A 14926-nucleotide genomic window follows, 5' to 3' on the forward strand; every position below is an offset into this window, starting at 1 on the left:
GCAGAGTTTAAAATTTGCAGTCACTCCAAATAAAAGACCAGTATCCACAGCAACTGCACAACATAAGCAATCTGGATCCAATTTTAAATTGTAAACCTTTCCCATCCTCTTTTATTTAATTTGGCTGCCAGATCAAAGTGAGAGTGCTTTATGTCTGTTTGCTGTTCTCTTCATCAGACGTTTAGGGCAGACAAAGTGCATGTTTAGATCTGCAATAATTTCAGATTTAATCCAGTACACAAGGACAAGAACAATGTACTGACCCCAAGTACATCCTGCCGGCTGAGCTGCTGCTGTAGTGGTACAGACTTCATCTGTGCTAAAACCTTAGGAGTCCTTTTTCTCTACCTTGAATCTTTCAATAGATCTCTTTGACATCATTGTCCTCCTCTTCAACATCATTGCCCAACATCAGATTAGATCACTGATCAGGCCCTCACACTAGGCAAAATCTCCCATTTTTCTGAGCACAGATTAAACACTTACATGATCGCAATACAGAGGGTCCATGGAGGACCCTCAGGGCCACAGTTAGGGTTATATCACTACAGCAGGGATTCTCTGGCCTATGCTCCCAATGAGCACAGTTCCTTATTCATGAAATCATGGAATTGCCCTCATAATTGTTGGCATCATTTGTGACACAGTGCAACTAATAGGCAGGAGGTGAGGTAGACTGGATAAGGAATAAGGAGAAAGTGAGCAGTGCAGATGCTGGAGATCAGAATCAAGAGGGTGGTACTAGAAAAGCACAGCAGGTGAGGCCTCCTCCAAGGAGCAGGAGAATCAACGTTTCAGGAAAAAGCCCTTCATCAGCTGACCAGCTGTGCTTTTCCAGCACTACACTCTTGACCCTGGATAAGGAGTGAGTCTGAACCTCTGAACTTCCAGCAGTGTTGGCGGGTTGGGGGTATGTGTGGGTGGATTGGGGGAGGTGATGCTGTTGAGATGGGGGGGTGCTGAGGGCAGTACAAAAGTGCCCCTTTTCATTTTGGAGACAGACATCCAAAGATTGAAGGGTTCATCATTGGCAGTCCCTCGCAGATGAGAATGACTCTCTTCTACTCTCAGAGTTAGTATAGGTGTCTTCACAGACTGGTCCAGCTACCACAGGCTCTATTACATTTGGAGCAGAAGGTGGTTGGGAGAACATTGCAGCATTGGTTTGGCAACATGCTCCTTTCGCTGTTTTCTCCTGGCTTCCACTTTTTCCCGACAGCAAGTTTCAAGGTACTGGATGCTTCCTGGGATGGAAGACAAGTGTTGGACGAGTGATTTCCAGGTGTCTCAGGGAATGTCACACATCATCAGTGAGGCCTTGAGGGTATCACTGAAGCACTTCCCCTGCCCACCTGGGCCTCACCTGCCATTGCACAGCTGGGAGTACAGCACCTGCTTGGGAACTCTCATGTCGGTCATGTGGACAGTGTGCTCAGCCCATTGGAGCTGATCAAGAGAGGTCAGTCCCTAGATGCTGGGGATATTAGTCTGGTCAAGGATGCTGGTATTGGAGCGTCTTTCTTCCAAGCAGAGTCAGCGCTGATGGTACCGTTCCAGTGCCTTAAGGTATCTACTATCAACAGTCCACACCTCTTTTTTATAAACTCCCCCCAATCCAAGCCCAGTGATTTTATAACCCCCCCACCCCAGTGATCTAATACGTTTGACACACCCTCTATAACATTGTTCCCCTGAATACTTCAAAAAAATTATGGAAATTATGAAAATTAAAGAGAGGAATTCCCAACCCATTAGATTGGTCACCTCCATAGGGTCCACAAAGTTGTGTTTTTGACATGGATTATGTGACTAAACAGGCCAATTCTTAACCCAATGATCATAAGACACATGGGGCAAGATGTCTCACAAAATAATGGGCAGAATTTGTTTCCCTTCTCTCCCTTCTATTGCTTTGCTCTGTCTTATTATTAAGATGCTATGACTCAAAGCTTGATGCAGATTGATGGATAAGTTGTAGCCATTTTGATAGCGAGCTCTTCTCAGTTATTAATGTCGCTTTGAAGCAATTTCTTTGCTCTTCCTTGGAACACTGGTCATTTGCATGTTGAGAAAACAGAATCTGGGTGGGAGGGATGCATTTGGCCATGGGAGGCAGAATGACCATTCCATCAAAATTAATTTTGACTGAACAGATCTAGCTTTGGCTTCAAGACAGCCTGTAACATTTGTTCAATGGCCTCCCCATTGAATGCAAAGAATGTGAGGCAGGCATTACAGGCAGATCTTTTTCCTAGTACTCATTGCTGATAGATAGTCCTGCTCTCATTGCAATACAGGAGTGTTGTGACAACAACTGCTCTGCACTTTTGTTGAATTGCTGAGATCTGTTGTTGAAAACTTGTGCCACAGTTTGTAGAAGGCTGAGCTAGCACAACTGATCTGGTACAAAACTAACAGATCTGGGGCTGCTGGAAATCAGAAATAAAAACAGAAATTGCTGGAAAAAGCTCAGCAGGTCTGGCAGCATCTATGGAGAGAAATCAGAGTTAGCGTTTCAGGTCCAGTGACCCTTCTTCAGCAATTCATCATTCTGTATGTGACGGCTGATCTGGTCTTGGATGCGCACATTAATGGTAGTCTTTTGAGTGAGGTGACTGTCAAAATATGAGAAGTGCTTGACACATTACACAGAATTCATTCTTTAACATATGTGGAGGTGGAATTATTGGTTCGTCAACTATGGGTTAATATATGAATTTGGTTTTGGCAATATTCAAAACCAGTCAAAGTTTCTTGTATGTAGAATTAAAAGGATAGAGAAGGGCTTGCAAATCTGGTACAGAATAAGTAGGAGAAAGTGAGGACTGCAGATGCTGGAGATCAGAGCTTAAAAATGTGTTGCTGGAAAAGCGCAGCAGGTCAGGCAGCATCAAAGGAGAAGGAGAATCGACGTTTCAGGCATAAGCCCTTCTTCAGAATACAGTAGCAGTGCTGCAGTCATCCAACAACTATAAACCATGTATGTCTACAAAGTGTTCAGTTTCGACCTAGCACCGAGGATATTGCCATTAAAAAGAGAGAGTTTTTCATCTAGGCAGTATTTAATATGCACACCGGAGGGCAGTTGAGTTTGGACAATGCGAATAGCCACTGGTAAGCAGATTATAAGTAATATGGAGGGCATCATAAATTTTTTTTGGCTTAGTCTGGGTTTTGAACCACAGGGCCCTAAAACAAGGGTTTCCCACACAAGACAGTTATGGTCATATCATTGTGAAGCACTTTCAGGACTGTCAAGAGATTTCTTGGACAACCAAATCCTTGAAGTACAATCCACTGAGCCACGTGATTTACTGAGTCAAGTATTTTGGTCAGATTGATGGAAATAGCTTTTGTGTTATTAACATTTTCCTTGATTTTGTCTGGCAACAAAGAGAATGTTAGAAATTGCTCTGGATGATCAAAAGTCAAAATGAGGGTGAGTTTTATAGAGTCAAAAGTATGGTGTTGGAAAAGCACAGCAGGTCAGGCAGCATCTGAGAAGCAGTAGAATTGATGTTTTGGGCATCAGCCCTTTATCAGGAATTCCTGCTCCTCAGATGCTGCCTGATCTGCTATGTTTTTCCAGCACCACACTCCCAACTCTGACTTCCAGCATATGCAGTCCTCACTTTCTCCTGCCTGCCCTGCTGTGTTTTTCCAGCACCACACACTTGACCCCACTTTCTTGATGAAGGGCTTATGTCCAAAACATCGATTCTCCTGCTCTTCGGATGCCGTCTGACCTGCTGTGCTTTTCCAGCACTGCACTCTTGACTCCAATCTCCAGCATCAGCAGTCCTCACTTTCTCCTGAGTTTTACAGAGGGCATACAGTTCATCCTTCCCAATGGGAATGTCTGTCTTGAGTACTCTGGCTGCTCTGACAATAATATCTGAGGGGGTGGGGGTGGGGTGGAGGGGGCAGCACGAGGGACACAGGTCACATGCCAAATCACAACCATCATTTTATTTTATTTGCCCCCGATTGGAAATATCTTGGCTACAGCAAGGTGGGGGTCAGAAAGATCATAAAAATCATTTCATCTCTCTGGGCAGGTTTCCTCAGCCACAGGGATTACATTATTCTGGATAATGCATTTGAGAATTTTTCTTACAATGAACAGTAGGAAATTACCTTAATAGTTTTCACATGATTTACTGTCCTACTTGACAGTAACTGAAAATTCCAGCATTGAGGTGGAAGGGGAGGTCATGCTGGTAAGTTCATTTTTCTTTTAAATCCATATGATGAATGCATGGATTCTTGATGTGAGCAAAAGTCCACCATCTTTGACAATTTAATTTGGAATACCATTAGAACTGCAGGCTTTAGTGTTTTTCATCTGTTGATTGCTAAGTGCAGCTCTCCCATTGATCGTGGTTCACCTATGGGTTCTACCCACAAATTCAACAACTTTATTCCTTTTTCATCACGTGATTTGGTGCATTACTGTGAGTTTGTATTCAAGGCAAGTAGGTCCAGGAGAAGGCAAACTCAAGACCTGTCATCAGAATTCGACTCCAAAGTAACACTATCATGTATTAATATTAAATATTCCAATATATGGCAATCATAGATACTCCAGGCTCTAATTTCTACTTACATGGGTAAAGATTAATCTATCTTCTTTGAGAGTTCATATCTATGTACTCACTCAATATTTCTTGTTTATTGTAGTGAGGTGTGATGTTTTACTGTTATAGTCTAATGTAGTGGTTTTCAGTCTCTAACTGCATATACTGTGCTGTTTATACTCAGTGATGTGTAGATCATTATTTCATTAAAAGGTTGTTTTAGGGCCCTGAAGCTCTTACAAAACAATTCCTGTCATTCATCATTAACTGATACTGTCATGTTGCAAAGTGACATGGTGTGGATGTCAGTAGCTAACAGAGTCAGATTTGACAATAATGTTCCCTAGCAAAATTAGAAGGACTGCTGATACTATGTAAGCACAAGTATAAAAGCTTTTTGTTTATAAGTGACTTGCAAGAGTTAATATTAGTGTCTGTATAGCGCACAGTTTCCCAATGAGAATAAGTGCTTTCACTCTTTTATTATTTTTCCATGTTGATTTTCAGGCTTCACTCTTTAAAGAGTGAAGTGAACAGTATGGGGAATTAGTGCACTGGAAATACATTGCCATTCCTTCAGTGTTCCAAGATCGAAATCTTGGAATTCCCTTCCAAGTGGCATTGTGGGTCTACCTACAGAACATGGACTGCAGCAGCTCACGAATGCCGCTCACCTTCACCATTTCAAAGTTCCCTAAGGACGGGCAATAAATGCTGACCCATCCAGCAATGCCCATATCCCACCAGTACATTTTTAAAAAAGTCCTTGTTAGAAAAATGAAATATACCCTAAAGCAATCCAACACACCTGTAACCATGAGGAGAAATCAGAGTTAACATTTTGGGTTGAGTGATCCTCCCCCAGATCTTGACCTGAAATGTTAACTGTAATATCTCTCCACAGATACTGCCAAACCTGCTGAGCTTTTCCAGCAATTTCTGAAGATTCAAAGTTAGAAATTCATGGGGAAACTCAACAGGTCTGACAGCATCATTGGAGAGAAAGTAGAGTTAACTTTTCAGGTTTGGTGACCCTTCTTTTAACCTGCTGAGTTTTTCCAGCAATTTTTGTTTTTGTTTCTGATTTCTAGTATCCCCAGTACTTTATTTCTTTTCTCCACAGAAGGTAGTTAATAGGTATACCTTTGACCATGCTCTTCATCCTACTCCCTCTCCACACAACGTTCCTGATATATTGCTTGTGCTTCCTCTTCCTGCCATGCCTCAAGTGATCTGTACCTATAGTCTCCATTACTACTGATAAGGGCCTTAAATCTTTCTGGTTTCCTTGGCAATGTCAAATACCAGATCTTACTGAATCACAATTTCTCTAATAACACAATACTTATATTCACACCGTAGCAATAAATCAAACTCAAAATTTGAAAGTATCATAGAAATTACTTTAAACAGCTTTAGTGGGGACCCCTCATGCAGCTGAATGTTTAAGAAATAACATCAGCCTGGCCTAAATAGCAGATCAGGTGTCACATCATTATTAGAGACTACCTGATGTCACAATCTACCCACTGGGTATCTTTTTGGGCAAACAGCACATGTAAACTTGTGCTTTTACAAGCCTAGCATACAGTCCAGGCCACACCAGCAATGGTTCTACTGCTCTTGTGAAGGTTCCTTGTCTTGGTAGTACCAACATCTCCAGCACTGTATGGTCAAATTGTGTCATCAAAGTTAAAACCGAAAACTAATGATGAAAATGTTGAAAATGTATCTCTTTCAAAGGTTGTTGGTCAGAGAAGATCAAATATCCTATTTAGGAATATGATGACAAGTTTTTTTGTACAAAGATCCCCTTCAACCTCAAAGCAGCTTAATAGCGATTGTAAATTGAAGCTTTGAGGAAAGATTTTCTTGGTTTCCTGCACAGCCCATTGGAAAACTCACATGCCCCTGTGAAGCTGGTTTACGATAACTCTGAGCTGCATATGGCAGACATTTGTGAACAAATATTGATGTGTTGTTGGCAATATTGATATAGTCACTATGGAGTGGAGAGACTTAAATACAGGCTTATCCAAATGTTACCTCCGAAAAGGCAAAATGCAGAAATTTCACAATAAAAGCATGTTTCGATTCATCAACATCTATTTTATTTAATCATTGAGAATCATCTGCTGTTATTTCATACGACCATAAGACATACTCATGGGAGAATAAGGTCATTCAGCTCATCAAGTCTGCTCTGTCATTCAATAAGCTCTGAGGTGATCTGATCATCTTCCATTCCGATTTCCTGTTAACTCCATATACCTCTTAATTCTGTTACCAATTAGAAATTTGTCTATTTCAACCTTATTTATACTTAATGACCCAGTCTCAATAGCCCTCTGCATAAAAGAATTCCACAGATTCACCACCTTCGGAGAAGAAATTCCTCGTCATCCCTCTTAAATATGTGAACTGTTATTCAGAGATGATACCCTCTGGTCCAAGACTCTTGCACTAGGGACAGCAACCTTTTGGCATCTATTCTGTTAATTCCCCTAGGAATCTTTTGAAACATTTAAGGCTGTCGTCTCATTCTTCTCAATTTTAAACAGGTATAGGCCCAACCTATTCGATCTCTCCTAATAAGACAGACAATCTCTCCAAATTTAATATCAGCCTCGTGAACCTTCTCTGGATTGATTTTAATAGCAGTATATATTTCCTTAAATAAGGCGACGAAAACTGTTCCACAGTATTCCACCTATGGTCTGACCAGTACCCTTTATGGTTTTAGCGAAACTGTCAATTGTCACTATTTTCAGGTTTGGCATTTGCAATCTGTCAAATCCCTGAATTTGTGGAGGACAAGGGTGGCCTTTTGGCATATAATTATGTTAAGGGAAGCTGTTCAACTGCAATGTTAGTTATTGCAGTGTGCCGTCTGTCAATTTCTGATTGTGTACGAGTACATAAATATCTTCATTAGTTCCCTCTATGTTTCAATTTCAATAAAATACTGATCTGTTCAGGTTATAGTATACAATGGTATGGCAAATCTATCATGATTGAACACAAAGATCTACAGCAGAAAAAATGCTGAAGGTTCCATTGTAATCAAGGCTGGAACTGAAAGAAGTGCCAACAAGGAAGAGTCATGTGATGGTCACAGGAACATTATGAAGTTTGCCATAGCTGAAGGGTTGGACACAGACGTAGTATAAAGAGATTGGGTGACTGTTGCCCGAAACTAACATTTCTGACTGGACATTGCATCAGTCTCTTCAACAAATGATTTCTCTGCTGAGGCAACTATATGATCAGGAATAGAGTTGAATAATATTATCACATTACCTAGTAGATACACTCTTACTAATAATTTCTCTGTTGTCATCAAACTTTCTTTTCCCATTTTATGAATGGAAGGAAATCCTTAGAAGCAACAACAATTTCATAAAATCCTTTTAAATGATAGTGAGCAGATTTTTAAAATAGTTTATAAATAGTAGCATGCTTTGAAAGGTTTACATCATGAGAAAATAAAAAAAGAACATGATAAGATCTCCAATTAGACAGCGCAATGTGGGAATTAAAATAGTCTGTTCAAGACCTTTTCTTAAAAAGTGGATAATATTTATTTCATTGGCGGTTCCTCGCAGACGAGGATGACACTCTTCCACTCTCAGGGTGAGTCCGTAGGTGAATGTGCAGTCCAATGCAGCTTCCACAGACTCTGCCATACTTGGGGAAAAAGGTGGTCATGGGAAGGGCTGGGTGGGGCATTGGTGTGGCAGCTGTTTTCACCAGGCTTCTGCTTTCTCCTGACGGCAAGTCTTAAGGTGCTCGACGTCTTCCCGGGTGTTCCTCCTCCACTTTGATGGTGTTGGGTTGATGACTCCTAGATGTCTGTGGAAATGCCACACTTCACCAGTGAGGCCTTGAGGGTTACCCTGAAAGACAACTTCTGGCCACCTGGGGCTGACCTGCCATTTCAGAGCTGGGTGTAGAGCACCTGCTTGGGTAATCTCATGTTGGTCATGTGATTTGTTCAATTTATTTATCATATATCTTATTTATTTAGGGCAGTTCTGATTTAAAGAATAATTTACAGCAATTTTTGAATGAAACTGCACCAAGTTATAAGAAACTGCTCTCATAATGTTAATCCAAACAAACAATTGATATGTACACCTTTGCCCTGACAAACAGCACTGGTCTTCACGCTTAACAATTTCTCTTTTGAATCCTCCCACTTCCTCCAGGCCAAAGGGGTAGCCATGGGCACCTGCATGGGCCCCAGCTATGCCTGTCTCTTTGTTGGCTTTGTGTTGCAGTCCATCTTCTGTAGTTACACCGGCACCACTTCTCACCTCTTCCTCCGCTACATTGATAACTGCATCAGTGCCACCTCGTGCTCCCGCGAGGAGCTTCAGCAGTTCATCAACATCACCAACTCATGCCACCTCGACTTTAAATTCACCTGGACCATCTCTGACACCTTCCTCCCCTTCCTGGACCTCTCCATCACCATCAACGACTGACTTGACACTGACACTTTTTTACAAACCCAGCGACTCCCACAGCTACCTGGATTATACCTCTTCCCACCATACTTCCTGCAAAACTGCTATCCTGTATTCCCAATTCCTCTGCCTCTGCCGTATCTGCTCCCAGGAGGACCAGTTCCACCACAGAACACACCAGATGGCCTCCTTCTTTAAAGACCATAATTTCCCCTCCCACATGGTTGAAGATGCCCTCCAATGCATCTCATCCACATCCCGCACCTCTGCCCTCAAACCCCACCACTCCAACCGTAACAAGGACAGAACCCCCTTGGTCCTCACCTTCCACCCCTACCAACCTTTGCATAAACCGCATCATCTGCCGACATTTCTGCTACCTTCAAATGGACCCCACCACCAGGGAAATATTTCCCTCCCCACCCCTTTCCACTTTCCACAAAGACCGTTCCCTCTGTGACTACCTGGTCAGGTTCACGATCCCCAAGAACCCACCCTCACCTCCTGGCACCTTCCCCTGCCACCGCCGGAATTACAAAACCTGCGCCCACACCTCCCCCCTCACCTCCATCCAAGGCCCCCAAGGAGTCTTCCACATCCATCAAAGTTTCACCTGCACATCCACCAATGTCATTTACTGTATCTGTTGATCCTGATGTAGTCTCCTCTACATTGGGGAGACTGGACACTTTTTCACAGAGTACTTTAGGGAATATCTCTGGGACACCCACACCAATCAACCCCACCACTCCATGGCCCAACATTTCAACTCCCCCTCCTACTCTGCCAAGGACATGTAGGTCCTGGGCCTCCTCCACCACCACTCCCTCACCACCCGACGCCTGGAGGAAGAACACCTCATCTTCCGCCTAGGAACACTTCAACCTCAGGGCATCAATATAGACTTCACCAGTTTCCTCGTTTCCCCCACCTTACCCTAATTCCAACCTTCCAGCTCAGCACCATCCTCATGACCTGTCCTACCTGCCAATCTTCCTTCCCACCTATCCTTTCCACCCTCCTCTCTGACCTATCACCTTCATCCCCACCCTCATCCACCCATTGTACTCTTTGTTACCTTCCCCCACCCTCCTCTCTGACTTATCACCTTCATCCCTATCCCACCTCCATTCACCTATTGTACTCTTTGCTACCTTCTCCACGCCCCCACCCCTCTCCCATTTATCTCTCCACCCCGGAGGCTCCCTTTCTTCAGTCCTGATGAAGGGCTTTTGCCCGAAACCTCGATTCTCCTGCTCCTCAGATGCTGCCTGACCTGCTGTGCTTTTCCAGCACCACTCTAATCTTGACTCTAATTTTCAGCATCTGCAATCCTCACTTTTGCCTAACTTGATGAATTTCAGCAATTGATAGAAACTTGCTTTTCTCATTTCCAGAGTCTTCATTACTTTAATCTTCAATTAAGTAGATTGTATTGTAATAGCTTACAACATTTTAAATTTTCACATGATGTTGATAATACTGACAGAGGTACTGACACTTGGCTTGTTTACAGATTTGAATGAAGACATTTAACAGCCTCAATCTGGACGTGGTTTGACTATTACAATGAAGCCTAACCCATCTTTTGCAGTGAAAAGTGTTCAGTTGGATATTTAGACTTGATGTGGTCTGTCTCGTTTAGAATGACTAAGAATGAAAGTTATTTGTTAATTTCTGTATCTGGATTTGAACTATTCAAATGCTTTTATCTCCGGTGAAAGGCGAGCACAAACATAGTAGAATATCTGCAACTGGCATGATCACAATCTGGCCAATATTCTTGTTTTTATTTTAAAATTTAGTAGCTTTGACTAGTTTGTATAAATAAATGGTTCAAGGCTAGAAGGGAACAACACTAAAACATTCCGCCTACCTTCCAACCTGATGAGTCAAAGCATCCAAACAAAATTGTAGAATCAATAAACTGTTAATGTGAATGCATGTATTGTCAACGCTGGAATAAACAGAAGGAGAAACTCTCTTTCTATCGATAGGCACTAATGCATAATATTTACAATAATGTTGAAATGTAAACTGGGACTGCCATAATGTTCAGGGTTTAGTTGGAGAGGAATTTGTTAACGTATACAAGAAAATTTTCTGATTCAGTATGTAGATGTGCCTACTACAGAATTTGCAAAACTTGACCTACTCTTGGGAAATGAGGCAGGGCAGGTGCCTGAGGTATCAATGGGGGAGCACTTTGGGGCCAGCGACCATAATTCTATTAGTTTTAAAATAGTGATGGAAAAGGATAGACCAGATCTAAAAGTTGAAGTTCTAAATTGGAGGAAGGCCAATTTTGACGGCATTAAGCAAGAACTTTCAAAAGCTGTTTGGGGGCAGATGTTCGCAGGTAAAGGGATGGCTGAAAAATGTGAAGCCTTCAGAAATGAGATAACGAGAGTCCAGAGATAGTATATTCCTGTTAGGATGAAAGGTAAGACTGGTAGGTGTAGGGAATTCTGGGTGTCTAGAGAAATTGAGGTTTTGGTTAAGAAAAAGAAGGAAGCATATATCCGGCATGGACAGCAGGGAGCAATTGAATCCTCAGATCATTGATTGAGGTCCACAAAATCATGAGAGGTATAGACAGGGTGGATAGCAAGAAGCTTTTTCCCAGAGTGGGAGATTCATTTACTAGGGGTCGCGAGTTCAAGGTGAGAGGGAAAAAGTTTAAGGGAGATATGTGTGGCAAGGTTTTTATGCAGAGGGTGGTGGGTGCCTGGAACGTGTTGCCAGCGGAGGTGATAGAGGCGGGTACGATAGCGTTATTCAAATAGGATAAATAAACAAGGTCTGTTCCCTGGGATGGGAGAGTCCAGAACTAGATGGCATAGATTTAGGGTGAGTGGGGAAAGATTTAAAAGGGACTTAAGGGACAACTTTTTTCATGCAGAGTATGGTGTGTGTATGGAATGAGCTGTCAGAAGAAGTAATGGAGACTGGTATAATTACGGCATTTAAAAAGCATCTAGATGGGTATATGAATAGGAATGATTAAAAGGGATATGGGCCAACTGCTGGCAAATGGGACTAGATTAGGTTAGGATATCTGGTAGGCATGGATGAGTTGGACCGAAGGGTCTGTTTCCATGCTATGTATCTCTAGGATTCTATGACACTATGACAATTAGATCTCTGTAAATCAAAATAACCAGTCATTAAAGTGAAAATCTGTTCATGCAAATATAGACAGGTTGATAAAATGTTGTAGATGATATTTAAGGTAGTGAAGAGTGAATTATTCCATTTTGGTAGGAAGAATATGGAGGAGTACAATTCTGAAGGAAATGCAGGAGCAATGGGACCATGGAATATATGTGCACAAATTATCGATGGAAATATTAAGAAAGTGGTTATCAAGGCATACAGGATTCCTAGCATTATTAATAGAGGCATGGAAAACAAATTCAATGGCATTATGATGAAATATTGGAAGACAGTGGTTCAACTTCAATTGGATTCTGAGCACCAGACTTTAGGAAGACTGTGAAAGGATCAAAGGAGGTGCAGAAAGCATTTATAAGAGTTTTAGGGGTGATTTGCTTTAATTATTTGGACAGATTGGAAAGCCTGGGACAATGCTCTATTAGAAAATATTAAAAAGAGTGTTTATCAAGTTGTTAAAAATCATAACAGGTACGGAAAGAGTAGATAGCTAGAGACTAATATGCAGAGGACACCAAATTAAGGAGGTTGACAAGAAACCAAAACCACATGTAGAAAAATGTATAGATTGATTAGGATCTGGAATGTACTTCATGAGAGTTTGGTAGCTTTCAAAAGGGAACTGAGCAATTAGCTGAAAAGAACATATCTGCAGGGCAAGAGGATGAAAGGCTGACTACCATTTGATCCTTGTCCCAGCTACTTTGACAAATCAAAAATGAACCAAATCAGCATTTACCTGGGACGAGATGATGAATTGATACTGTTACATTCCAACACAAAATATACTGTTCGTCACCACAAACACCCTTGAAATTCTGTAGCTTATCACCTCAGAGGAGGCAATGATGCTAAGTAAATGAACCAATCAACATAAGCAGACATCACAAACATCTGTGATAAGAAAACTCCACACCTAAGAAGAAACCAGGCTGATAATTTCAGTGTCTTGTAATCTACAGAATACAGATCAAGCTGTTAGACCTTCATGGTGGAATTATAAAACACAAGCATCAATAAGAGTTCTCAATTTAAAGGAAACCTTTGGCGGAAAGGGTTCAAGGTAACAAGTTGTGCTCTCTTGCTTCTAAAAGAAATTAACACCATAACTGCAGGCTGCAGATCACCCAGCATTCAGTATGTACTAAAGTCTGACCATTCATCAGGAGTCACAAATAATGTATACAAGTTCTGGAAGCCAGTCTGCAGTATTATTAAACATATAAATTAAAACAATTCAACAAACATTACCACTGTCCATAACAGCTTCAATTTTCAAGATCTTAAATATTTTCCATTCATTGGTTACAGGCATCTCAGATTGAAAGCAATATTGCCCAGTCAGTGATTTCTATAACACAGCACACAAGAGATTTCAGGTCAGTTTAAAATCAGTCAAACCAGTAAATGTGTAACTTTATTCTTTGGTCTTGTAGAACTGTTAGTAACAATAATAAGTAGGGGGCATGCAGTCACTGAGAGTTATTCATGCTTCAGTTGCATTGAACTCTAGGTCTCTGCAATGTGTATAAACTGCTCTGCAGAGAGAAAAGACTGTAATCAAAACATGAATAAATTGTACCTCTCTGCTTGACGCCAAAGCTCTTCACGTTTCTGTCTTCGTAGTTCACGTCGGTGTTCTAAATCATCCATTCTGTCTTCCCCTTCCTTTCTTTCACCTTATTTTGGAAAGCACAAAACTCCAGCTTTTCACTGTCTGAGTATTCAGCTGAGCATTAGCTGACGATTATGCTTCCTGTAATGATAGAAAGCAAAACCATTCCAAACAGGAAGCCAGTCACAGAGAAACCCAGCTGAAATGCCTTTCCTCCATTCAGCTGTGCCAAACAAGGAGGCCTTTAGGCAGGAATATATTGGCATTCTGGCTCCCTCAAACCTTACATCCCCTGAAAACAAAACAAATTCGGGAGCATTTGAGATTGGTCCTTGATATAAACATCACCTTTAACAAATTAACAAGCCTCTAATTCTTTAAAGGGTATTTATAACTTTTCTTTCTCTACAGCCATGAAACTCTCATATTATATTTCATTGTTAGGAGATATGCTAGATTATAATAACAGGATTACTTTACCATCAGACAAGCAATGCATTATTCTGTCTGTAGGGTGAGGATATGTTTTAGGTACCCTGTTACTTTAACAACTTAACATCAAATTTCCACAAATCCTGAGGATCATTAAAAGTCAATTGTAAAAGCTGCAGGAGGTTTGTAGACTAGCAGGAGTATGTAAGTGACTGGCCTTCAGCCTGAAATCTTTGGTCATTCTTTCTCTTTCTTCATTCTTTTAAAACGTGGAAAACTGATGATCACACACTGAATGTGATATTTTATTTACATACAAACATACCTGTTTGTTGATGCACTAACTCAACATTTGCTGTTCTTCAAGGTGAGTCAGAGGTGTACTGACGAGTGCTATTTGGTAGAAGTGGGTGAGGGGGCACATTGCCAAACACAGAATTTGGAAATAGCTTTCCAATAGATCTTTCCAATGTTTAAAAATTAAGTAATGGAAGAATAGTATCAGTGCTATGGGTGTTTGTTTGATACCAAGATAGCATCCATGTCACACATGCACACTTCCAGCTTGACTCATGTCAAATGACACTTTGTGAGCATTGTGCAGGTATTATGCACAGGGTAGACAGTTCATGATGCCCATAGGTGTAACGCAGATTTAA

At 41.4% G+C, this 14926-nt stretch overlaps 1 protein-coding gene across 1 annotated transcript in view; it reads right to left on the reverse strand.

Annotated features, from left to right (window-relative positions):
• The window catches only part of LOC140493595 (uncharacterized), a 334841-nt gene extending 320868 nt beyond the window's left edge, over positions 1–13973 (reverse strand). The window contains exon 1 of the mRNA XM_072592212.1: positions 13803–13973. Within this exon, the coding sequence (XP_072448313.1) occupies positions 13803–13873 (71 nt within the window). The 5' untranslated portion in view covers positions 13874–13973. The remainder of the gene's footprint in view (positions 1–13802) is intronic.
• Positions 13974–14926: the final 953 nt, after the last annotated feature.

Source organism: Chiloscyllium punctatum, chromosome 22 (assembly GCF_047496795.1).
Source record: "Chiloscyllium punctatum isolate Juve2018m chromosome 22, sChiPun1.3, whole genome shotgun sequence".
Lineage (NCBI taxonomy): Eukaryota > Metazoa > Chordata > Chondrichthyes > Orectolobiformes > Hemiscylliidae > Chiloscyllium > Chiloscyllium punctatum.